This window comes from Vigna unguiculata, chromosome 11 (genome assembly GCF_037176805.1).
Source record: "Vigna unguiculata cultivar grain cowpea cultivar isolate G323 ecotype 2 chromosome 11, ASM3717680v1, whole genome shotgun sequence".
NCBI classification, from domain to species: Eukaryota; Viridiplantae; Streptophyta; class Magnoliopsida; order Fabales; family Fabaceae; genus Vigna; species Vigna unguiculata.
The window spans coordinates 40,497,628-40,524,013 of NC_140802.1; the positions used below are offsets into that span (position 1 = coordinate 40,497,628).

General features: G+C 35.4%; 3 protein-coding genes across 3 annotated transcripts; 1 reads left to right on the plus strand and 2 right to left on the minus strand.

Annotated features, from left to right (window-relative positions):
* Positions 1 to 5,494: 5,494 nt before the first annotated feature.
* Positions 5,495 to 9,290, minus strand: LOC114170513 (protein SOSEKI 3-like). Its single transcript, XM_028056005.2, has 7 exons — positions 9,023 to 9,290; positions 8,554 to 8,934; positions 8,393 to 8,462; positions 8,087 to 8,202; positions 7,130 to 8,000; positions 5,949 to 6,251; positions 5,495 to 5,839 (listed from the first exon to the last, which is right to left on the minus strand). Exons 2-7 carry the CDS (start codon positions 8,744 to 8,746, stop codon positions 5,770 to 5,772), a joined length of 1,623 nt encoding a protein of 540 aa, XP_027911806.1. The 5' UTR covers positions 8,747 to 8,934; positions 9,023 to 9,290; the 3' UTR covers positions 5,495 to 5,769.
* A 4,852-nt stretch (positions 9,291 to 14,142) lies between these two features.
* On the plus strand, positions 14,143 to 22,202 carry LIG1 (DNA ligase 1). Its single transcript, XM_028055392.2, has 17 exons — positions 14,143 to 15,066; positions 15,260 to 15,376; positions 16,273 to 16,374; positions 16,455 to 16,571; positions 16,816 to 17,046; positions 17,130 to 17,224; positions 17,360 to 17,447; positions 17,840 to 17,971; positions 19,342 to 19,454; positions 19,790 to 19,891; positions 19,970 to 20,031; positions 20,164 to 20,235; positions 20,318 to 20,391; positions 20,477 to 20,533; positions 21,375 to 21,452; positions 21,546 to 21,623; positions 21,731 to 22,202. Exons 1-17 carry the CDS (start codon positions 14,284 to 14,286, stop codon positions 21,803 to 21,805), a joined length of 2,376 nt encoding a protein of 791 aa, XP_027911193.1. The 5' UTR covers positions 14,143 to 14,283; the 3' UTR covers positions 21,806 to 22,202.
* Positions 22,203 to 23,551: 1,349 nt separating this feature from the next.
* LOC114170623 (uncharacterized) lies at positions 23,552 to 25,083 on the minus strand. Its single transcript, XM_028056138.2, has 2 exons — positions 24,859 to 25,083; positions 23,552 to 24,775 (listed from the first exon to the last, which is right to left on the minus strand). The coding sequence occupies exons 1-2, from the start codon at positions 24,910 to 24,912 to the stop codon at positions 24,074 to 24,076; spliced, it is 756 nt and encodes a 251-aa protein (XP_027911939.1). The 5' UTR covers positions 24,913 to 25,083; the 3' UTR covers positions 23,552 to 24,073.
* Positions 25,084 to 26,386: the final 1,303 nt, after the last annotated feature.

Sequence of the window (26,386 nt, forward strand, 5' to 3'; positions counted from 1 at the left end):
TCGTCTTAGCCGAATACGACCAAATTTGGGCCAGGGCTGACTCGGTCAAATCTATATTGGGGCCAACTCGATTGAATTCGACCGAATTTTGATTGGAGCCAACTAGGCTAAATACAGCCAAATTTTGGTCGCGGTTTTATCGGCCGAATACGGTCAAATTTTGTCTAGGTCGACTCAGCCCAATGCAGTCAAATTTGGGTCGGGGTGAACTCAACCGAATACTTCCAAATTTTGTCCAGGACCAACTGGGCCAAATTTCGATCGGGACCAACTTGACAGAATTTGGCCTAATTCAGCCAAATTTTGTATAGGGTCACGCCAACTCAATCAAATACGACTAAATTTGGGCTAGTCCGTCTCAACCTTTAGCCTAACCTAACAAAAAATATAAACTGAAAATTTGGATTGGATAATTTGGATTATCCATTTTGAAAATACAGATTTAGAGTATGGATATACAATCCATAAAATATATAAAATGTAGATCAGATTGATATCCAGATCCAATAAAATGGATTGGATTTTTAATAAAATGAATATTAAATGGATTGGATCATAGCAAAAATGGATTGGATCATGAAAATTAGATTTTTTGTCCATCCTTAGTTTAACTTTTCAGATCATCCTCTACTTCCTTCCGCTCATTTAAGAGTTCGATAAATATAAATTATTGTTGTTATCCTCATAATTTTTATTTTTAGGTGTTAAATAAACATTAATTATTACTTTTACCCTCATATTTTTATTCTTTCACTTTTATATGTATTTAATTTCTTTATATTAATACATTTTTTTACAAGAGTATAATTTAAATTTGTTAGTCCAAATTTATGGATACATTAACAATTATTTTATTAAACTTCTAAAATTTGTAATTAAATTGTAAGGTTTAAAGTTTATGAATATAAATTTCAAGGTAGTGTTTACGGACGTCTCACGTCTCACGTCGCACTCCACACGTCTCACATCGAACGTCGCACGTAGCACGTCGCACGTCCCACGTCTCATATCTCACGTCTCTCGTCTAACGTCGCACGTACCATGTCTAACGTCCCACATCTCACGTCTAACGTCCCACATCCCACGTCTCACGTCTCACGTCTCACGTCCCACGTCTCACATCGCATGTCTCACATCCCACGTCTCACGTCTCACGTCTCACGTCTCACGTCCCACGTCCCACGTCCCACGTCTCACGTCTCACGTCGCACGTCCTACGTCTCACGTCCCACGTTTCACGTCTCATGTCCCACGTCTCACGACTCACGTCCCACGTCCCACGTCCCACGTCCCACGTCTCTCACGTCTCACGTTTCACATGTCACGTCTCACGTCTTACGTCCTACGTCCCATGTCTCACGTTTCACGGCCCACGTCTCACCTCCCACGTTCCACGTCTCACGTCTCACATCGCACGTCCTATGTCTCACGTCACACGTTTCATGTCCCATGTCCCATGTCTCATGTCTCATGTCTCAGGTCTTACGTCTCACGTCTCACATCCCACGTCTTCTCACGTCCCATGTCCCACGTCCTACGTCTCACGTCTCACAACCTACGTCTTACGTCTCACGTCCTACGTCTCACGTCTCACGTCCTACGTTCCACGTCCCACGTCCCACGTCCCACGTCTCAGTCTCATGTTCTACGTCTTACGTCGCACGTCGCACGTCCCACGTCTCAGTCTCACGTCCTACGTATCACGCCCACGTCTCACCTTCCACGTCTCACGTCTCACATTATTGCACTGAAATACTTGAGTCTTTCATAAAATTTTTATAAAATAATGGTTCTTTTGTTTACTAGTTGCAGTATAACTAAGGTTCTTCTTTGCTGTTTATCCTTCTTCAGATAATAGTTTCTTATTAATTGAAAGAAGGAAGAGAAATGACATTATTTTACCGGAAATAGGAAAGTTAACCTTATGCAACAACAGTAATTTGAAGCTTTTGCAAATATTTGCTATAATTACATGGATGATTTTAGAAAAGTGTTTAGATGGTTGCATGCAATATTTTTTTTTTTGTTTTCTGTTCTAACATTCAATATGCGAAGAGATGTGTCACAAAATTCTAATCAAGGGTGGGCAAAAAATCCATTTTTTTATAATCCAATCTATTTTTTCTATGATCTAATCCATTTAATATCTATTTTATTAAAAATTCAATCCATTTAAAATCCATTTTATTGGATATGGATATCAATCTGATATATATTTTATGAATTGGATATCCATTTTCTAAATCTAGATTTTCAAAATGGATAATCCAAAATATCCTATTCAAATTTTCAATTTATATTTTTGGTTAGGTTAGGCTAAAAGTTGAGACCAACTAGTTCAAATTTAGTCGTATTTGATTGAGTTGGCATGATCCTATACAAAATTTGGCCGAATTCTGTCAAGTCGGTCTCGATCAAAATTTGACCCAGCTGGTCCTGGACAAAATTTGGAAGTATTCGATTGAGTTCACCCCGACCCAAATTTGAATGTATTGGGCTTAGTCGACTTAGACAAAATTTGACCGTATTCGGTCGAGACAACCGCAACCAAAATATGGCCTCGATTGAGATTTGACTAAGTCGGCCCTGACCCAAATTTGGTTGTATTTGGCTGAGACGGCCTAGGATGAAATTTGGCCGTATTCAAATGAGTCGGTCACGATCAAAATTTGACCATATTCAACTGAGTCGGCCACGACCGAAATTCAGCCGAATTTAGTCGAGTCGACTCCGACCAAAATTTGGTTGTGTTGGCCTCGACCAAAATTTGACTGAGTTGGTCTTGTCCTGAATTTAGTCGTATTCGGCAGAGTCGATCGCGACCGAAATTTGGTCATATTTAGGCGAGTCGGTCATAACCTAAATTTGGTCTAATTCAATCGAGTTGGTCATGACCAAAATTTGGTCAAGTCGGCACTTGCCTAAATTTAGTCGTATTCGGTCGATTAAGTCCCGAACAAAATTTGATTATATTCAACTTAGTCGGTTATGATCAAAAATTGGCCATATTCAGTCAAGTCGGTCTCGATCGACGAATTTAGTGGAGTCAACCTTGACCGAAATTTGACTAATCAGGCCCTGACCCAAATGTGGCCATATTTGGCCAAGTGTGCTCTGGCCAAAATTTGGTCGTATTAGGCAAAATTGACCCTGGCCAAAATTCAGTCAAATCCAGTCAAGTCGATCTCGCCTGAAATTTTGTCGAGTCGACCTTAGCCCAAATTTGGTCATGTCGTCCCCGACCGAAATTTGTTCGAAAATCATCCAAGTTCATCCCATGCTGAAATTTGACCTCGTTGGCCTCGACAAAAAATCTGCCAAATTCTATGGTGTCAGCTCTATCGAAAATCTAATCCACATCCATTTTGGATCCAAATAATGGATGTGGATCCAAATTTGTGTCCATAGGGCTGACACAAAAGAATTTGACAGATTTGTCCGAATACTTCCAAATTTTGTCCAGGACCAACTGAGTCGGGACCGACTTGACAGAATTTGGCCTAAATTTTGTACAGAGTCACGCCAACTCAATCAAATACGACTAAATTTGGGCTAGTCCGTCTGAACCTTTAGCCTAACCTAACAAAAAATCTAAAGTAAAAATTTGGATTTGATATTTTGGATTATCCATTTTGAAAATCTAGATTTCGAAAATGGATATCCAATCCATAAAATATATAAAATGTAAATTAGATTGATATCCAGATCCAATAAAATAGATTTTAAATGGATTTAATTTTTAATAGAATAGATATTAAATAGATTGGATCATAGAAAAAATAGATTGAATCATAAAAATTGGATTTTTTGTCCACCCTTAACAAGCATGGTGTGTTGAAGGAGTGAAAAGTATTTGAGTCTTTTTATGTTATTATGGAGTGCATGAAGCAATAACCGTGACTATACGCTTAGTCACCAACTCACCTTTTCTTACAATTAGATTCCATTTTCCGTTCCGAGCCTTTACTCATTTCTATGACAAACTTTGAGGGTGGACATAGTTAGGAAAACAACAAATTGGGTTGCTGTGTAGTAAAGGGCATAAATGTAATTGAACATTTTTCTCTCTTGCAATTCATTTTTTCTTCTCTCAAGACCCAACAACTTTCGATAAGTTTTTCGAGAAAAAAAAAATATTTTGACTCATTTTTATTTTATTTATTTTTAACTCACCATTTTAATTATTTATTTAAAGTTTTTTTAGTAGTGTAATGTAATGATCTAAAAATAATTAAAATGATGAATTAAAAATAAGTTAGAAAAATATATCAAAATATTATTATCTTTCGAAGAATAAAAGACTCTTGTATTAGGATATGGACCCGAGAAAATAACCTCTCCTAGATGATATTTGAATGCAAAAAGACTTGTACTAAGAAAATAAATATGATCGATATTGATAATGTTATGAGTTGAGAAGACAATATATTATTATATTAGTTTCAATAAATCATTATTAATGTGAAGTCCTTTTAGGATAAACATTGAAAAATTCGGCACTAATGATAATGAGCAATGATAAAAAAATCAAAACATCTCTTACAACCCAAAACAAAATAATAGATTTGAGTCATTCTATTTGTATAAGATTATTTTTAGTCAATATATGACTTTTAACTCAACTCATATGATAAATAATAAATAATAACAATGCATTCAAGTTTGTGACAAATTTCAAATCTTATAATAATTTCTACTGTTCCCTTCTGCGTATTAATCGTTGTGAAACTTTAATTGCTATGTTAGATACTAGAACCACCACCACAGGAAGGAAAAATCCAAATACACCCAGAGAGTATGATAACGAGAGAAAAAGAAAAGTGGTAAGATTAGAAAAGAAAACAAAGATCACTAGATAGGCATAATGGCCTACATGTCTTGTGCCTTGAGTAAAACCAAAGATACGTGAATTGCTTAGGTAATGATTTTACGGGTCAGTCAAGATCTCAATAAGCAGACAAAAGCATGAAAGGACTAAGCCTCATTTTACCTTTCCAGACAAAAGGCTTTTGGACAACACCTTTATGCTTGTCTTCCTCAAGTTTGAAGCTAAAGACACGAGTAAGGACCCATGGAAACTCACCTTCTACTAGATCCTTATAATAATAAAGTAGTCTTAAATGTCTAGCCTATACATTTTTGGAACAAATTTGTCTACATTGAGATTCTTATTGTCGTTTCATTTTATGCTTTCTGCAACCCAGCTTTTAAAATTCATGACTTGAAGCACCGCTTTTAAAAGGGTTCATAAAAATTAGCTTTTCACCAACTTTTTCTAGCTTTGAGAATTAAATCTGGTCATCTAGGATATGTTACATTTTGATGTTAAGTAGAAGGCATCCAATGTCAAAATCAAGTCACATTCTTGACAATTGACATCAGCTCCAATGCCAGGAGATGGGTTTGAAAACGACCTGCACTCATTTTTTTTTTCTGCCCTTGAAGGTGAAAGCTAGGTGGTATGCAGTAATCAATAATTTGAAGCAAGGAAAAGGAAGGGTGCAAAAGGAAGATATTGTATCAGGAGTTGTTACAGCAGAATGTGCAATCACTTCATATCAGAATTGCAGTCCTTCTCTATCCAGCACAATAGATATTGAAGGTAATGGACCACTGGGACCACACCTGCTCCATTTGCATTGAGTCAATTGTCAAAATAATTTTACTTGTAAGCTTAGGAAAATGTCCCATGGACCCACCAAGATATAGATATATACAATCATGTTGAATTCAAACTAAAGCAGTTTTTTTTCTGTTGTCTTCAATTTTTCAACTGCTGCTGGATGCTGTGTCTGAAAATGGTTTGGATTGGATTATAACCCGAGCTCCTGAAGCAAGCCTGTTGAGGGAACACCAATTGTTTGAATTAATGTTTGCTGAGAGGTGTAAGAATATAATAATGATAGTTTTATAGGAGACTTAAGAAACAAGATGGAGTCAACACTTAACTTTCTTCAATTTTGATCACTTCCTCCTCTTCCTTAAATGAATCTATCCTCTTTGATTGCTTTTTCAATGAAAGAGGTTCTGTGATCCTTTTGCTGCTACCATTAGATGTCACTGAGGATATGCCAGAGCCATCAATTCTGTCTGATGAGTGGCGTGGTCCATCAGAAACAGGGGATCTCATGGATTCACTTCGTGGATGCTTCGACAATGAAGCCTTAATTGATCGTGGAATGCATTTTGAATGTCCTGAGGATGATGATGATTCCTCTTTGTCTTCTTGTGGTTTCTGTTCTTTAAATGTCCTGCACATTTGTGAGTTGATTTTGTAAAACATCATTGGCCACAATGTGACAATTAACATGTCCCTATCAGATTTAGTGCCATGTTCGAAGGTAAATACACAAAGGTGCTTATTTCATAACATAGAAAGAGAACAAGCAATAATGATGTTCCCAATAACATAAGATAAATGGGTCTCTCTTTCTTATTCCACAGATTCTCAATCCAGCTTTTTTGTATTCAATGATTCCAGTTTTAATATCACACACTAGCATCATAAAGCAGCAACAAAGACTTTCTGTTTGGACCTTTGAAGCCTTCATTTCCAAAAGACATCTCATACAACCAGATATAGAGATATAAACATGCATGTGAAAGTACTTGTATTGTATGGAATCTATTAGCTTCAAACACCAATGAACAAAAACATAAGAAAATATAGATTTTGCAACCATTTTATTGAACAATGAAGTGATCAGGGGTGCATAAGATGATCAAATTTTTCTTAATAAAAAAATGTTGAGAGATATTTTACAAATTTGAGAGATGAAATCATGCATTTAATGCAAGAGAGAGAAGAAATTCAGATTTCAAAGAAACTCAATTAGCCTTGTATGACCAGATTGAAGCATTATCACCTATGGACCACTGCATAACATGTCTGGCTTTTCAGTCTAATCTGACAATAATGTAAAGAATTACAACATCTCAATTACTATTCCTGTTACATTACCACATCAAGGATCAGACCAGAAGCGACCCATATACTATTTTCTCAGCTTTGAATAAGTATTAGGAAATGACTATTGTTTTCTAACATAATTAAGAAAAAACAAGCAAGTGCAACTCTTCACCATGTCAATTATGATGTTGGTAGTGAAATTTCAAAAGCAAAAGTTACCTCTCATCACTGTAGGATGAAGAGCGTTTCAGAACATTAAGTCCATTTCCTTCCTTCAGTTTAGTCTCAACTAAGCTTCCACTGAAGTATTCTTTGTCTTCCAATCTGAGGCTCATCAACTTTGGATTCTCAGCTAAGCAATCTAACTCCCCCAACACAAAAGAAGTTGAGAACAGTGGGGAAGGAAATTTTGAGCTGGAAAACCTAGGCTTATATGAAGGAATAAGTCCAAAACTGTGGTTTTTCACTGATATTGAGCCACACGAGATCAGTTGCATCAGCAAATTTGAAGCTTTCAACCTCGTGTTGGTTGGTTCCCGCATGCTCTCCTCCTCCAGAATCCTAAAGCTGTTTACTTTGCTAGCATCAGCTCTAATAAGAGATTCCAATGTTTCAGCCTTCCCCACAAAAGACGAGGAACTTGAAGTTGAGGGAGGAGAAACTGTATCTCTGCAGATTTGTGGAGTATCTTTCACTTGTGGATCTTCTTCAACTTGACATATTTCATGGCATTCAGATTCCAATGATCCATCCTCCGTTGATACACCCCTTGTACAAGTTTTCTGACCCCTGGATCTGCTCACATTTTCTTCAGTCTGAGTTGAAGCATCAGCAAGTCCATCAGTTTTATAAATTTTGTATTCTGTCAATGCCAGGCTCAGAGCATCACCCTTTTCAGCTCTAGCCTCAGGAGAAACATCAGAGGAACCAGATTGTTGTTCCTGGGAAAGCTCGTCATCCTGGGAGATTCTTGTCTCTTTCCCGTTCATGCTAGAAGAGGATGAGGCTTCATCGTGGCTCCTAGAAGAAGCTGGCCCCGGCAACAGCTTCACGCTTTGTATTTGAACATTATTCACGGGACTGAAACGATCTGCGAAGTAAAATCCATTGACTAAGGTTGCAGGAACAATGTATCATTCAGGACCTAACAATTTTTCACCTGTGGAAGATATTTACCTGAATTCGATTCATCAAAGAGCTCAGAACCTTTGAGAACATATTCATTTCCATGAGCTGGAAGAATTATATCATCTTCACATAGATCATGCCACACAAATCCATGCTTGTAGCTCCTGAATTACAAGAACAACATATACCAGTGATGAAAAAACAACCTAAAGTTAAACAAGGTTGTTTTTATTTTATCTTAAATTGCAGCCTTGACTTCTCTAAAATGTCAGAGGCACAAAACCAGTCAAGCTTTCTTTGCCCTCAACATAAAAATTGAAAACATGAACACAGAAAATGCAACAACTTGCTCACCTCTTGCAAGACCATGAGTACAAAGAAGCCATACCTCGACCTCTCAACGCATTAAGTCTATCAATCACATCTGCAGAAGAAACAGCCGTCAAAATCCACAACCAACAGAGTAAAACAACAGAGTTAAAACAAAAATTATGTCCTCCCATTACTCATTCTACCTCTCAAGTATAGTCCATCCGGTGAAGAAAGTGGGACCTCCATGAAATGAGGGTGCTCTAGCTGTCTGTTTCGACAAAGATAATAAATCACGGGTACCTTCAGACTCTGGTGGTATTTTGGGGACTTCTCAGTCCACACTTTTGCCCTCTCCGGACTCACTTGCCGGTTGTACTTCTTCATCCTCGTTTCCATTCCCGCATGCAAAACAACCCCACCACCCCTAAAAATCGAATCTTTCTCGTGCCCTCACCTCGTAAACTCTCTCAGAAAGAACCCCACTTCTCCATTTGCTTCATGCCGCGCAAAACCGTTACTGGGTGTGGAGATTCTCGGACTTTCCACCGCCGTCGCTGATACTGCAATAAATCAGATCTAACAAGCTGGTAACACCAACATGCGTGTGAAAACTGGAATATTTAACAACATCGATGCAAAACTAAACAAGGCAAGAGGACAAAAGAAAATTACCTTGAAGAAAAAGGGAACTGAATGAGAGTTGAGGAGAGAAAGAGAAGATAGGAATGAAGGCCGAAAATTGAAGCGTTGGGAAAGAGTGAAAGTGGGAGTGGAAGGGGATGAAACAGAGACAATAGTGGGTCAAGAAACTGAGTTTGAGTTGCTTAGTCCGTATATTATGGTGATGTTTTTGGCCGATTTGATGGACTGTGTTGATGTGGCTGAGAACTTCAGATTTTTGTGTTTGTGTTTGTGCTGTGTTGTGTTCGGTTGTCTGACTTTGTTGTTTTTTTTTTTCCACCTTTTATATTACTAATCCTCGTCTTCGGTCCTTTTTCAAACTGCCACATTTGCCCTTCAAATCATGCGCGGTAAAATTCAAAGAACATATCTATATATCATTGAAACAATATTTATCAGTGAAAACCATTGTATATATCATGGATTTATGTGAAGCAGTTACGAATTAATTTTGGGAGCTGTAAAGTGTAAAGTAAGCAATAATTTACTGTCACCAATAATGTGTTATAAATATACCCCAGTCGTACAAAAACTTTATTTCTTTTTTCTGGTACACTGTTTGGAAACCTGTGTTTATGGAAATGTTTGATATTAGATAACTTAACAAGTTGCATGGAAATAATATTCATTTTGGTCAATGAGATGTTCATATTTATAATTTTCATATGATATATGATATATATACAGGTTGTTTCGAATATCATTATATGATATCTAAGTTTCTTATATTGGTATTTAAATATGATTAAAACTGAGTGGTGGTGTGGATCTAGATGATATAAATTACAAGTAGTGTTATCCATTATTAACCGTGGACTTATAATATGTGAGTGTAAGTATATTATTATGTTAAATTTGAATGAGTTCATTATTGTACCCATACTTAAAGCAAGTAAGTATACACTATGAGGAAAAGATTTGGCCAAAACGTAGAAAAGTGGCTTTACTTTAAAAGTTAATGATCTTGAAAGTGAATGTTTAGAAAGGAAGAAACAAATATGATTAGGAAGTATGGTGTAGCTATGTGTGAAAAGATTTATATATCATTAGAGTTTATAAACAATCATTTGAATGTCATAACATGGTTTCTGCTATTGTCTTCTCCCTTTTAAAAAGAGAGTGATTTTCTTATGGAATAATAGAGGCACTTGGCCAGCTCATACTTGCAAATTAGGAATCTCTATATGTTGAATTGCTTCACCTAATTATATTATATACAGGGTTAAATGTTGTTTTATTCCTCAAGTTTCAACGAAAATTTGAATCGGTCTTTTTAAGATTTTTGATCAATTTAGACTTTCATCTTTAGAAATGTGTGGATTTAATCTTTTGTAATTGTGTTTTCTTAAATTTATTTGACGTTTCAAACGTATTTCATGATAATATTTTAGTTGTTTACACCATTTGACACATTTTCGCTTCAATGTTAATTCAAATATTATAATGAAACACATCTAATAAATTTAAAAAAATTTAATTAAAAAAATTAAATCTACATATTTTTAAAATTGGTGAACTAAATTAAATTAGAATTTCGTTGGGAAACTAATTCCAATTTTAAATTAAAGTTTATGGATAATATATATATATATATATATATATATATATATATATATATATATATATATATATATATATATATATATATATATATATATATATAACTACTTTTCCGATACACATAGGTTCTTAGGAGTGTGCTTCGGTTATTCTATTGTTCATTCTAAACCTTCTCCCACGATGTAATTATGCAAATGGCACCATAGTTAAAAGAATTTCTAAAACCCTAAATGAATGAAATTGTATAAGTCCAACGATATTCGTGGGACATATCTTACATAAAAAGTTGCAACAATATTTGATTGTGCAACAGAAACCAACAAACGAACAAATTTTCAAAATTTATACTTACAACTAACTGTCAACACCAACATATAATACAACACCTACTACTAAACATACTCAAAAACTTTTAATAAAGATATAAAATCTACATGTTTTCCTATAAATGTGTACCTTTCCCAAAACAAAGAAATGTCATTAATAAAAAAAAAAATGTCATGTAACTCACTTGGACACTCATAGTTGTTGTCTTGTATCTACACAAGAATTTATTATAAAAATGATTAAAAACGCATATTTCAGCTGAACAAGTTAAAAGTTAATTTCGAAAAAAAAAATTATACGTATATGCCCATTATAAGTATAATACGATGTGAGTGATAAATTATATTAGTAGAATAAAAGGAGAGACGAAAAGAGAAAAAGAAAAAGAAAACGTACAATAAATTAATTTTGATATAGTAAGATTAATAGGAAAATACATGTATTTTTTCCTGGTATAATTTGTTTCCATTCCCTCACCTACTTGGTCGTAGGTTTTAATTTCTGGTAGTTAATGATGCGAAATGAAATTGAAGTCACCACTGAAAGTGTCAACTTTAGAAACCAACTTTGACTCTTAAATACATTCATCTATTCAGTTGAGGTTTATTAATTAGGTTGTTTAATGGTTTTGAAGCCCAACAAAATCACTTACATTACCCACATAAACATAGTTGTTAAACAACATCATTATGTATATTAATTGTTTCAATCACTTTTAAATGCAAACAAAAATTACACTTAATATTTATTATAAAAATGTTGAGCTTAGTTTTAAACTGCATAAATTAGATAACACATTACCTAATCCAATGAATATAAATGCGATACCTCTCAATACTGATTCTGCTGCTTCGCCTACCCGTCATCTTCACAGGGTAACTCTGATGTACCTATATGCTACCAGTATAAAACTGAAAAAGGATCAAGAAAACAAATGGGAAGGAAGGCACAACACGTGTAATTTTTGCTTTCAAAATTATCCAAATGGTACAACTTTTTATAACACGTAATTAATCATCAACCATAATAAATAAACAAACCTCAGTGGCCAATTGACTGCATAATAAAGTGTTCCATATGAATGAGTATCGCCTTCAAGATCATGACATAGACAAGCACAAACCATTGAGACATGTTCATGTTCACTTGAGTTTATACTTGATGAATGATATTCAACCAGCTGTCAACACATAATGTCATTATTTCTCATCAACAATTGCTAATAACTTTCTGCACATTCTGTTCCACACTCTGGTTTAAGGTAAACTGACATCTATGAAAATTAACACAATAACTCAATACCTGATATAGCAATTTACTGTATATTCAGTTTACAGAGTAACTATGTTATCACGAATCACCCAAACACTGCATTCACATTCATTCATTCAGATAAATTAATTTGCTTTCATGCAGACATGTGTATGATGCGTCTTTGATCACTATTAATGCCTAACTACAAACTTGTCTAGTGTTATGATGAAATGAAATAGGTTTTATGATGAAACTCTCATCTTAATGGAACCCACAAATCAATTCAAACAATTATTCCCTTCTAGTACCCTACTTTTCTCACTGCCCATGAAATTTGCCACACACAACTGCATCATTTATAAGCTTCATGAAAAAAATGGACTAATTTTCTGCTTCCCCTGCTCTCAGGGACCACTGAATAGTGACACAGATTAGTGGAAGTGTCAAGTATACAATTTATTTTCCGAGTGTAATTATGCACCCAAGTGTTGTGTAATTATTATTTCTAAATGGATAAATGTAGTAATAAATTAATATTTTCATAACTTCATCTGAGATACTGCTAAACATGAACAAATCTTTATATTCCAAACTAACATTATGTCAATATTTAATATTCAAGATACTTCTACTGTCATAATGTATCATGTGTAAATTCAAATTGTTTCCTAAACAACGCATAAACGATGAAAATTCAAGATCTTTAAATAGTTTACTCTTACAGATAATATATATGGAATCATAATATTTGAAAAATGTTACGTGTTTACGAGAGTTTAAAAAAATTCATTCAATTTTAAAAATAAACCATATTTTTATATTTTTATTGGGGAATATATCGTGCTTTTTAATGGCAGTTAAATACGGGTCAATGAAATTTAAGATAACATTGTATTGTGTGCATGGTCACTTTTGGTCGTTACTATATCCTTCTAAGAATCTTGCAACAAGGAAAAGGAAGCAAAGTGATAAAATAGGGTTAAATATATCTTTGGTCTCTTAATTTTTAATGAATTTTAAAATTAGTTTATTTCGAAATTTTGGATCAATTTAATTCTTCATTTTTTGAAATACGTGGATTTAGTCATTTTAATAAGATTTTGTTATGTTTATTTGATATTTTGTACGTATTTCAATATTGTAGTTGAGTTGTTTATAATCTTTGACACATTTTTGCTTTAATGTTAAGTCAACTACTATTATGAAACGCGTTTGAAATGTCAAGTAAACTTAACAAAATTTGACTAAAAGGACTAAATTTACATATTTTGAAATATGAAGAACTAGAAGTAAATTGGTCCAAAGATTCAAAATGGACTAATTCCAAAATTGACCAAAAGTTGAGAGACCAAAAACATATTTAACCCAAAAAAATATTGGGTGAGAGGATTATATTCGTAAAATCACATATTATCTCCACAAATCTTCATGACTTTTGCAAGATGTAATTATGGATGAATCTCGAATTTCCTATCAAATCGCGCCAAACAAACAAGCATGATCTTCCAAATCCATCTTTGCTAATTCGTTTGCACAATAATATTGTTGAATGTCTCACATTGTCTAAATATGAAGTTAATTCATGATATATAAATGAGTGTAATTCTTATTTTATAAATCGATTTTATGAAGTTGAATTAGACTTAAAATCTATCTCTAACAAATATCGTAATGTCGTAGATTCATAATCCGATACGACAACTATGGCAAGGAAAGGTTGTAGATAATTTGAAGATCTACGGTGAAAGATAATAAACCAAACCAATCCATTCACGATTCAACAGTGATAGCAAATGCGAAAGGCTTCAACAAAATCATAGACACTTTAATAAAAGAGAAAGAATAAGTTATTTTGAATATTTGAAAATCTTGGTTTAATATCTTTAATTCTAAAATGTAACTAAAAATAGAATAAAAACATAAAGTATGTTCACAATTTAATCTAGTTGTAGAAATTAATTTTTATAGTGTGTAGGTGCAAGCGAAGAAGCGCGTTTGTTCCCGCCACTTCTCTAGTCTCTGGCGCACCTCCTCCTTCTCTAACAAACTCACTCACTCACTCACTCAGGCTCTGTTTGGCCTTTCAAATTAGTCACAGGGTTCATTCATTCATGCTCGCATTGCATTTTCGATCCTCTTTTCGTCTTTCCTTCTGTTTCTCTCGAACTGTTAGGGTTTCTTCTCTCGTCTCTTTCCCTCTATCTCTGTCCTCCGTCCCTCTCCGCGCCATGTCCAAGCCACCTTCCGCCTTCGACGCTCTCATGTCCGCCGCCAAGAAGAATTCCAAATCCAAAACACCGAAGCTTCCATCATCTCCAAAGAAAAGAAAATCTTCACTCTCCACTTCACAAAACCCTAGCAACCCCAAATCCCCCAAACTGCCTTCTCCGGCAATAACCGTTGAACCGGAGCAAGCAGTTAAACAAGAAGTTGTTAAACCAGAAGCTGTTAAACCAGAAGCTGTTAAAGCGGAAGAAGCCGTTAAGGCGGAACCGAAGAAGGTACGTCAACTGTCGTCGTCTTCTTCGAACGGGAAGACCGAGGAGCTGAAGAAGCTAGTGCCGCGGCTGAAGCAGAAGCCTTCCAGTTTTGATCCCGCTTCGATGATTGCATGGGAGAAGGGACAGCCCGTGCCGTTTCTCTTTCTCGCCTTGGCATTCGATATGATTTCTCAGGAAAGTGGAAGAATCGTTATCACTGACATTGTTTGCAATGTGCTGCGGACTGTGATGCTGGCCACGCCGGAGGATCTTGTTCCCGTCGTTTACCTCTCCGCAAACCGGATTGCGCCTGCTCATGAAGGGCTGGAACTGGGAATCGGCGACTCGATCATTTCCAAGGCGCTCGCGGAGGCTTATGGAAGGAACGAGAATTGGATTAAGGCTCAGTATCAGGTGACTGAATTTAGTTGAGTCCTTTTGTTCTTTCTTTGTTTAGTTGAATTTGACCGTAGAAGATCTTTGTTAAGGGGCGGTTTCAGATCGTTCATTCTTTTGGTTTACTAAGAATTCGTATCAGGTGAATGAGTTTTTCTTCCATTCTTGCTGCGGAGACGATTTTGACTAAAGGGTATTTTATTATTGACAGAAAAAAGGTGATTTGGGCTTGGTTGCTAAAGAGTGCCGTTCGTCTCAACCTATGATGTGGAAACCTGAAGCATTAACCATCAGGAAGGTTTTCAACACTTTTCGCCTTATTGCTAAGGTATGTCAGCACTGATTTTGAATATTGTGCATTTGGTTGTTCGCTTATTCACAATACATCCCAACCTTTTCCTCAAGCCTGTGGTTTATTGTTTTAAATATAAACAAATCACATTGACATTGGGCTTTATTGAAATCGCACATGATCCCCCAGTCAACAATAATCTCCCTTACAGGCAATTACACACTGTAACGTGTTTCTGTTGGGTTTATTTCAATCAAGTAAATGAGGTTAGTGCAGGGTTTAAAAAAGGAGGGGTATTTACTTTCTAAATATCAGTGCCTAGTTTTTTGGTGACAAGTTGCATCTATAAATTCTACCCATGCATGGATCAATTTGAAATTATTATTACAACGTTGAGGGATTAAGGAAAATAAGCACAACATGGCAATGGCCCTTTGCTTTAGGATAACCTGGTTTTAGTGCATTCTCATGTGGTATAACAGTATGAATGGTAAAAAGAGAGTAGAGAATTTGCAAAAATAAATTCTGAGTAAACTGATATTGAAGACTTGGACAGTGTAATTGGTGTCTTTATCATATGTTGTGCATAAGAGCACATTAGTCATTTTAAGCTCATTTTGTTGATACTTTATTATGGTTAGAAATTTGTTGGAGTTTAATGTGCTGTACCAGAACAATTTGCCTGGGAAGGAGGTTGGTTTGTGTCTTTTGCTGAAGCCATGGCTTTTTAAAAGCTATTTTATACGTTTCTTTTCACCTTTAAATTTCTTGACATCTGTTTGGTGAGCATGCTAGAAGTTAGTATGGCTGGGTGTATGTCCTGTAAGGGAAGAAAGGAGGAATTTGTTGTTGAGATTTGAATATATATTTGTGTAGAACTGAATCTTGCTAAATAATGCTGTTACGTTTTCTTCATTTCTAAATGTGTACAGGAATCTGGAAAAGACAGTCAAGAGAAAAAAAAGAATCGTATCAAGGCACTTCTTGTTGCTGCAACTGACTGTGAACCTCAATATCTAATTCGTTTGCTTCAGGTTGAAATTTTAATTCTTCATAGTTTTCTGGTGTGGGCTTACTTATCCATCTTAATTGCATCTTGTTCTTGTTTTTTTAGACAAAGTTGCGAATTGGTTATGCAGAGCAAACTCTATTGGCTGCACTAGGCCAAGCTGCAGTATACACTGAAGAACACTCTAAACCGCCTCCTGAAATTCAGTCTCCTTTAGACAAGGTAAGCTAATGTGATTGAACTGGGAAATATGGTATAAGAGTGAATTAATTTACATGGCTTAGTCTTGTGAGTTCATGTTGAATAGGAATATTCGCCTTTGGGATTTAAACATTTTAAGTGGTTCTGAACTACATTTTTGGGTATGGTGCTGCTGCTGCTGTAGTTGGTATCACTGATTTCTGATGAAGATACCACCCACCTTTTCCCTATTTAAATATATTCTTCTGGTTTCATTTTGCATCAGGCTTCAGATATTGTTAAACAAGTCTATTCTGTTCTTCCTGACTACGACAAAATAATATCTGCACTTCTTACTGAGGGTCTATGGAAGCTTCAAAAGAATTGTAAATTTACTCCTGGTGTTCCAATTAGACCTATGCTTTCAAAGGCAGCAAAAAGTGTAACTGAAATTCTGAACAAATTCCAGGATGTGGAGTTTACCTGTGAATACAAATATGATGGAGAGCGTGCCCAGGTACTTCATGGTCAAGTCTTCCATCAGAAACATAACTCTTGTAATGCTAATTATGTGCATTAACATTATCTGCATTGGAACAGATACATTACCTGGAGAATGGTTCAGTTGAGATTTACAGTAGACAAGCAGAACGGAACACTGAGAAGTTTCCTGATGTTGCTGCTGCAGTTAAAAGGTAAAGAAAAAACTTTATTAGGAATGATACATTTGAGGTCTGGTTCAGTCTTTTTGGATAGGACACTTCCTAACAACATGAAGTTGCATTTAGTAAAACAATCACTTGTAATGACCATTTTCTGTCAGCGAACAGGTTGAAGAAAGCAAATGTATCTTCATTTATTCTTGATTGTGAAATTGTTGCATATGACCGCACAACACAAAAGCTTCTTTCTTTCCAGGTAATCTTAATGCTGTTTTTCCTTTTGAATGTTAGTACATTATCAGAAACCTTTTTGTACTGGCAGTTGATCAACATTAAATCCTTTGGTATATTATGCTTGTGTTGTCTTTCCTATCTTGGACAAGTTTTCGGTTTCTGATATTTTTGTGCTGGGATTTGATTTAGACATGACTTGAAAGAAGAAAATAATGTTTTTTTAACTGATACATAGAAAGTTCTCTAGTATAGAATAAGATAGGACATGTATCAGATGTAGCTATCTGCTCATCTATGTCCTCTATAATGGAAAACTGCATTTACATTTATGACCTGTCTTTATATATGACATGTTATTAAGGGCTTCACATTTAAATTCTCTGACTCTTTAAAGAACATGTTTGTTTTTGACAGACCCTTAGTACTCGAGCTCGCAAGAAAGTAGAAATTGAAGATATAAAGGTTAATGTTTGTGTATTTGCTTTTGATTTGTTGTATCTAAATGGCCAAGAACTTCTTCAGGAAAACCTGAGAGTCCGCAGAGAGGTACCTACTTTTATCTTTGCTCAGCCCATAGTTTCATGTTTTTAATTTCTTTATTATGTAGCTTAGTCCTTGATAGAGAAGACTGACAGTTGTAAACCTAAAAGCTGATCCAGTTTTTGAGATACAGTTTAGTTTGGTAGTGTTAGGACTTTAGTGCAAGAGGAGAGTCCATCATTAAAAACTAGTCCATTAGGTAGAAGAACCTCAATGGTAAGTGTCATATTAAGGAGTTCACCCTACTCATTGTGGGACTCCTAACATTTTCACCTCTTTTAAGGACTGACGTCTATCATCAATTAGTATTTTTGTTTGCACCTTAATCCAACCTATAGATATTTTGTTCTATAGTCCAACCCAATAAAAGCACCAATTGTTAGGACTTAGCAAAGGAGGAGAGCTCAACCCCAAAAACCAAGTCCATTAGTTGGGAGAACCTCAAGCTTGAAGTGATTAATGTGAGGATTTTGCTTGAATTGTCAAATAACTTCGACAAATATTAGGTCTTGTAATAATGAGATAAATGTGTTTTCCCACCAACATCCATTATTATCTTTATAGATATGATATGAAAAAGTTTCACCTTAGTCCACCATCAAATTTTGATTTAACAAATCAAATAGGTTGTTCCATGTAAATTTCCTCAATAAACAATGAAGGAAAACATTTTTAATGTCAAGCTAGTGAAGCGGCCAACGGCAAATAACAACCATTGCAAAAAGAAAAGCCTAGCAAGTATTCAAGTGTATAACGTTGTGTATATTCTTTGGCCACCAATTGAGCTTTAAGGTGCTGCTCAACTTCATCACCAAGTCCAACTTTAAAAACATAAACCCAACCACAATCTTCTTTCTAGATGGAATAGGAACAAGCTTCCATGTGTCATTGCTTGCGAGATGTGCACTTCATCAATCATGGCATTCAAGATGAAGTTTTTCATTAGTAGTTTTAGGAACCATGTGTGTATATGTATATATGTGTGTGTGTCTATATATATATATATATGTATGTATGTATATATATGTGTATGTATAAAAGAGAGAAGAGTTACCAGGAAAAGGTATATCCTATAACACTAAACCCTTAGGCTAGGTACATACACCCAAACTACAGCTTTATGAAAACTGTACAATATAGTAACAATCATAATTCTAACAATACACCCCAAACTACAGCATTGAGACTCTTCCACCTAATGGACTAGTCTTTTAGGTTGGGTTCTCTTGCTTAAGTCCTAACAGGTAGGGAAACCAATTGATCTCTTTCACAATGTTGATTTAATATTATTTACTCATTTGAATTTATTCAATTAACCATGGGCTTCTATACAAATAAGGGCTACTTATTGATGACTATCTGTTTTCTCTCTGTAGCATCTTTATGCCTCTTTTGAGGAAGAATCTGGATTTCTTCAGTTTGCAACAGCATTAACTTCAAATGATGTTGAGGAGATACAGACTTTTCTTGACCAAGCTGTTGGTGCTAGGTGCACTATTTCTACTAGTTAATTTTGAGTTTAAAATAATACATAATTTCAGCATAATGTATGATAGTCTTCAACTTATGTTATGAGATTTACTAATAGTATTGGATAGGCATCGACGAACATTGGACTACTTAGTATGTTTGTTTTGCCATTTAATCACCTTGAATTTTAATGCTATGGACAAGGATTTAAGTGAATGTGCTTTATTTTGTGATCAGGACAAACTTACTCTTGATTATTTACTCTCCAACAATCAGATGTTTAAAATTTGGTTTTCTTGCTATAATTTGAATGAGAATTTGTCATTAATATTTTGCGCGTCTCTTGATTCGTAGTTGTGAGGGGTTAATTATTAAAACACTAAATGAGGAGGCTACATATGAACCTGCCAAGCGATCACTCAACTGGCTAAAATTGAAGAAAGATTATATGGACAAGTAAGGATGTGTTCTGACGTTCATATTTCTTAGTTCTTTATTATGAATTTCTGTGTATTCATTGGCTCTAATTTGCAGTCTAGGGGACTCTGTAGACTTGGTACCTATTGCTGCTTTCCACGGACGTGGAAAACGTACAGGTGATCATGAAGTGTACTCTTTAATGTGATGTGGCTTATGTTACTCGTCTTTTTTAGCATTATGTTGGGATTTAGATACAGTAAATCCTTAGCTTTGAGTGGTTTGAAATGAAATAGTGACATGTCTTGTAGGAGTTTATGGTGCCTTCGTCCTTGCTTGCTATGACAACAATAATGAAGAATTTCAAAGTATTTGCAAGATTGGTTAGTATTTTAATTTTGTGTAGCCCCTGTGGATTTCATTCGTAAAGATTCTTTCTCTTAATCTTCTTGTTATGGTGGGCAGGAACGGGGTTCACTGAAGCTGAGCTTATAGAATGTTCCACCAGTCTTGGTTCTCAAGTGATTTCCAAGCCAAAGGTCCCAGCCTCTTCTTTCGCTCTTATCCTTTCCTGGTCATGCTTGATATTTTTGAAATTAATTTAATCATGCTCTTTGATTTCAGTCATACTATAGATTCGGAGAAACTATGAATCCCGACGTATGGTTTGAAGCCAGTAAGGTGAGAGTTACCCTGACTTTTCTTGGCGATTTCATTATTGTCTTTTCCAATTGTGCTGTAGCCTACCATCATTATAGAGTCATCTTATCTCTTACTGGTATTACTGTGTCCGTGTTTTGAATTTCCTAGTACTTCAATGGAAGATACGAAAGAAATTTCACTGTTGGAAATACTATCATGGTCTGATGCCACTCGAATGTGGCTGAATGATCTCCCAATGTGATCGAGTAGGGATTATATGCTGTCCATCAACCTTGTTCTTGACATGACTTTCTAGAATAATAATGAGCGTCGTTGGAAAAGCATTACTAATTACAGTGGGGAGGATAATGGGCGCACAGTTGGTTAATTAACGCGATCGTGTTCTTTTTTGTATAATTCTTGAGACAGTGTAGCTGGCTTGTGATATTTGGTGTTTAACCCCTATCATATTATGATTTATGGCAATTCAAGTTTTAAATAAACGGTGAGAGCTAGTATGTTGTATTTGGTAGAGAAGAACGAAACAGGTTTGATGAAAATAAAATAGGAAAGTGGAAATATGTAAGAAATAAATAAAAAGTTGAAGATGATTGGTTGAAGAGAAATAGAAAGACGAGTGAAAATAACTCAAAAATGGTAGTATGTTTCATCTTTTTCAAATTGGTTTCGCTCACTCACCAACCATCCACATTAATTTCATCTTTTTTGGTTCCCTAAAATAGTTATGCCACTGGAGTTGAAATGATTTTTCCAGTGCCTTTCTTTTTAATTGTATATTTTTATCCCAATAAAATTGTATTATGCTCTTTGTAGCAATTTCTTTTTATATATTAGTTGTGTGTTACCTTATTTCATCCAGGTGTGGGAGGTGAAAGCGGCAGACCTGACCATTAGCCCCGTCTACCGTGCTGCAGCGGGCATAGTAGATCCGAACAAGGTCATAAAATGAATTGTTGTCTAACATTGTTTAATTGTCAATAATAGCTGTATTTAACATTTTTGGTTGGCATTTCTTCATTTTTCTTTGAAGGGCATCTCTCTACGATTTCCACGACTGATTCGAGTCCGGCATGACAAAGCTCCTGAACAGGCCACATCATCTGAGCAGGTAAAGTGCAATCTACTTTATCTGACCAACAATATAATAGAAGATTGAAAAAATAGTAATGGGAACTCAAATTGATTATTTTTGGTCATGTGTCGATTGTTTTGCAGATTGCTGAGTTGTATAAAGCTCAAAAACACAATCAAGCGAACAAACAAGATGCCGAAGATGAAGAAGATTATTGAGGGGAAAATTTTCCTCTTTTTCCTGCTGAAATATAAAATGTATGTTTTATGTCTGATGATCGCATGAGAGAAAGATGTGTATATGCGAAATTTTGCCTAAGCTTAGGTCAGAGAGCATGACTGGATATGAACATTATTTGAAAATTCGATGTACAACGTAGAAGAAGCTCATGGAGGGTCCCAAAAGTAGACATTTCCGCTTAAACCATGTTAATTCCTGTCTACAATTTTGTTTGTTCTTGTAACATATGATGCTGCAGTTAAGGCAGTTAGCATTGACGAAAACAGTTCTCAATATTAGTCCATGTGTCAAGATTTAGCATGGCACGTCTTGTGGAGCTTTATCTTCCCGTTTCCAAATGTAAAACTGTTGTATTGAACTTTCTTTTTAACTGTACATGACTGCTTTGAAAAATCTAATTCTAATTGCACGAACCTGACTCAGAAGATAAGATTGAATATTACTTCCGTCGTGGAGTTTATTAGAGAAAAGGACTGGGTTCAATGATTGCTCGAAGGAGATATGTAAGTGAGATATGCCTAATGTTTAGAATAAGAGTTCATCTTCCAAGTCCTCCCGTGTTCTGTAACAAGAGCCTAAACCCTTTTCACTTCGATCCCAGTTTCAGGTTCTGCCATTGGTCCAAACTCTTTTTCGTTTCTTACATTTCTTTGATTTTTTTTTACCCTCCTTTTGACAGCTTGCGGCATTTGGTTTTAAACCTTGAATTTTCTTTCCTTATTTGCAGACTGTAAATGACTTAAATCTTTGAAATTTCGTTTGTTCTTTGAACATAGACGGGTTATTTGTCGGCCCGACGTATAACTATGAGCCTGGGCTTTATTTTGTTAAAACTATCTTTGAGATTGTTTTAATTTGGCTTATTCGGCCTAATGTTGACCGCAGCTTCAACGTCTCTTGTCTTGTAAGGCACGAGTCGCGTCATTTACGCAGCCTGTGTTCACCGTTCGGAAGAGGATTAGCGTGTTTTTTAGGACTTCCTTGTTGCCCTCACCGGCAAGGATGTATTGATGTAAAGTTTATTTAATTACACAGCTAGCTGGATGAAAATAACGTGGATTCTGTTTTAATTTTTGGATTAAGGAACTAATATAGCTGGCGCTAACCGCGCAAGGGAAGAGAGATGTACAGTAAATCCCTGGTCAAAAAAGGGCAGAAAACATTAGGTTCTTGAACAGGAACAGTGACATGTGGTGGATAAAGTTTACGTTTGAAAAAATACGTGAAGTACGCACTAGTTTTAGCCAAATTGTTGCAGCCTCTGCATTCTACCTGTCTGCTTTGAAGAAGACTGTCCATGTGATTTCCCTTGACCTGACCTTCACACTGTTATACAACATGCCTACACTTACTATGGAATCTGACGCTCACATCCTTCTCTTGGATCATAATATCTTCAAACAAAATTGGTCTCAAGTTTCATAACCCAAAGGATTTTCTAAAATAATCGCACACGCTGAATTAGAAGGATAAGCTGTTAACGTGATATTTTATAGATTGGAAACAACCTTTTCTTAAAAATTGAGGTACAAAATGTTTAACAGTTGCCATGGTTTGATGGAGTACATATAGATGCATTGGTGAAGGTGAAGTGCCATTGTGCCTCTTTGAAAGGAATACATATTTGGCAGGCTCTTATGGAATAATATAGAGATTGAGATTGATTGATACTGGTGTTTGCTTTAGTTTAGTGAATTAGTGTTAGAAAAAGAGAAGAAATAGGATTAGAAGTGAATAATGATAAGTTGTCTAAAAAAGCTTAATATAATGATACACCACACCAGTAATAGATCCTGATTCTGATTTGTGGGTCCACCAAACCCTACACGCAGAGCTCATGGCCGTCCCCCTTGGTGGTTGGCCACACCATCTCCCAACCCCAACGACTACACAACCAATCACCCCTCCCTTTAATTGTTGATGTGATCTTACACATCAACCCCTCTCTCTCTCTCTCTCCCTCCCACACTCACACACTCATCACTTACTGCACTACATTATCCTAGTTACATTACAATTTCAGACACCCTTTCACCTCACACAAAACAAAAGGAGAATGTGAAAAGGGCAAAAATGGCAGCCAAGGACAAATCCTTCTTCCTTCATCACCAGAACCCAAAATCACCCAGTTAAAACAAAGCACTGTACATACGCTAGATCAGTCGAATCGAACACCTAACCTTTAAATCATATTATAAATCAAAAACTAAAAAGGATAAATAAAACTGAGTGGGTAACAGTAGTAGTCAGTGAAGTACAATCCTTTGGAACTTGGTCTGCGTCGGAGAATCAGAGCCCTCGCAGAAAACCCTTTTCCTGCTCACTCTCCCGCAGTTGGAGGTGAAGGAGTCTTGGTGGAGGGGTTGTGGCTGTGCCTGCGGGGAAGGAATGGTGACAGGAGGAATCTCGAAGGACTCAAGAGCGGGTGGAGGGTGTCTCCATTGAGGGAGTGGTCCCGCCAGGAGCAGAGTCTGAAGCAGGGGACCTGCTTTCATCACTGCCTGCAAAAGCTTACCTTTTTCTGGCAACGCTTTATCCGGTGATATAAGCTCAATCATTGACTCCGGCAACTGTGCCTGCGCACCACCACCCAAATGCTCCATCACCGGAGACGAAACAATGCTTTCTTCACAATCCGATGACGACAGCCCATTGTTGGACTCAATCCCTCTCCTGGGTTCATCCTCAATGCTGGAAATCCCAGAAGCAGGAGCTGTTTGATGCTGCTGCTGCTGCTGCTGCTTTTGCTGCTGGAAAACCATTTTCTCCAGCATCAGTCTCTGCCATTTCTCTTGTGCCTCGTCTCTTTCTCTCATCACCTTGTTCAGAAGCTCCTTCAGGGTGAGAAGCTGATCGTCCCTCTTTCTCAGCTCCTCCTGCACACTTGCCCTCGTTTGTTCCAGCTCAAGAGTCGTGCACATCAGCGACTGCTTCAGCTCCTCCACTGACTGTGTCATCACAACCTCATTCGTTACCCTTTTTTCTAACTCCAAGCAAACAAAAACATATAAAATAAAAATCAAGGCTTTACCTTTCCGTGACAGTAGTACGCCCAACTCAGAAGAGGACTGCGTTGGTTCTCCATAACCTTGGAATCCCCAAAACTAGAATTGGAGTTGTCGGAAGAGAGAAAGTGAAAGGGGAATGAAGAAAAGTGGATTGAGAGTGTTACGGGGTTTGGAGATGGTTGAAGGTGTTTTATAAGAAGGAGTCCAAGTTCCTGTGTGGGGTTGAAAAAACACAACACAAAAAGCCAAAACCTTAACTGTTCCCAAACAAACATTTTTCTATCTCTTTACTTCCCTTTTGCTTATTCATTTCCAACATTCTTAAAACCTAATTAGCATACATACATATCTTCATGCCACTACAATATTAACACCATATTGTACAGTCATGTTCCAAACCATACATTATTACTTTTCAATTATCCACTTCAAAATATTGTGTTCACTTCATCTATTAATAAAAAAAAAGTTTTATTTTTTATTTTTACCGAGAAAAAATGTTTCTGATACAGGCATATATTTTTTCACTGTTATCAACTAGAGATGGCAAATAAACCCGTGCCCGTGGGTATCACCCGAACCCGTCCCATTTTGACGGGGAATCCCCGCTTTGACTGGGTATGGGTATGGGTATGGGTAATACCCGAAATTTTCAACTGGAGATGGGGATGGGGATGGGGATATATATATACCCGCCCAAATACCCGTCCCCGCTTAAATTACTAAACTATTTATAATTTATTAAATAATCTAAAAAATATATATAAATAAATAATATATTTACACATATAATATAATATAATATAATATAATATAATATAATATAGTATATATACATATAAATAAAATATACTTTTATATATATATATATATATATATATATATATATATATTTACACATATACATGTAATATAATATAATATAATATACATATAATATATATACATAATAATATAATATAATATATATAATATATACGTATAAAAAAAATTAATCATTTAACTAGTGAGATCTTTTATAAACAAATTTATAACATTACAAATTTATAAAAATTTAAAATATATATATATATATATATATATATATATATATATATATATATAAAAGCATAAAATATCTACACATATACATATAATATATACATAATAATATAATATATATTATTATATTTATATTATTATATAATATAATATAATATATACTTAAAATAAATATATATCTATAAATATATATATATATATATATATATATATATATATATATATATATATATATATATATATAACATATTTCTCATTCTCTTTGTTTTTTGTTATACACTTTGTTTACTCTCTCAATTGTCTGGTTTGTTTTTCAATATTTAATTTTGAAGGTAATTTTTCTTCTTCTTATTACATAATTTTTACTCTCTGTACATGGTTATGTTCAAATAGGTGTTCCTCAATTTCATTCTATGAAATAATTTTTAGGTTACACATTTGATTATCTTTATTTATTTATTTATTTTCATGAAAATGTTTGACTCTTATTTTGTAGCTCTTCTTTTTGTT

What these genes read in the sequence shown, in the direction of transcription:
- LOC114170513 (XM_028056005.2), bottom strand. Translation starts at nt 8,746, where the DNA reads ATGGAAACGAGGATGAAGAAGTACAACCGGCAAGTGAGTCCGGAGAGG. An exon ending in TACTCATGGTCTTGCAAGAG is followed by an intron (nt 8,203 to 8,392) that starts GTGAGCAAGTTG and finishes CTTGTAATTCAG; the next exon opens with GAGCTACAAGCATGGATTTG. An exon ending in CTTTGATGAATCGAATTCAG is followed by an intron (nt 8,001 to 8,086) that starts GTAAATATCTTC and finishes TTTACTTCGCAG; the next exon opens with ATCGTTTCAGTCCCGTGAAT.
- LIG1 (XM_028055392.2), top strand. Translation starts at nt 14,284, where the DNA reads ATGCTCGCATTGCATTTTCGATCCTCTTTTCGTCTTTCCTTCTGTTTC. An exon ending in GGATTAAGGCTCAGTATCAG is followed by an intron (nt 15,067 to 15,259) that starts GTGACTGAATTT and finishes TATTATTGACAG; the next exon opens with AAAAAAGGTGATTTGGGCTT. An exon ending in CGGACGTGGAAAACGTACAG is followed by an intron (nt 20,032 to 20,163) that starts GTGATCATGAAG and finishes CATGTCTTGTAG; the next exon opens with GAGTTTATGGTGCCTTCGTC.
- LOC114170623 (XM_028056138.2), bottom strand. Translation starts at nt 24,912, where the DNA reads ATGGAGAACCAACGCAGTCCTCTTCTGAGTTGGGCGTACTACTGTCAC. An exon ending in CGTACTACTGTCACGGAAAG is followed by an intron (nt 24,776 to 24,858) that starts GTAAAGCCTTGA and finishes GTGATGACACAG; the next exon opens with TCAGTGGAGGAGCTGAAGCA.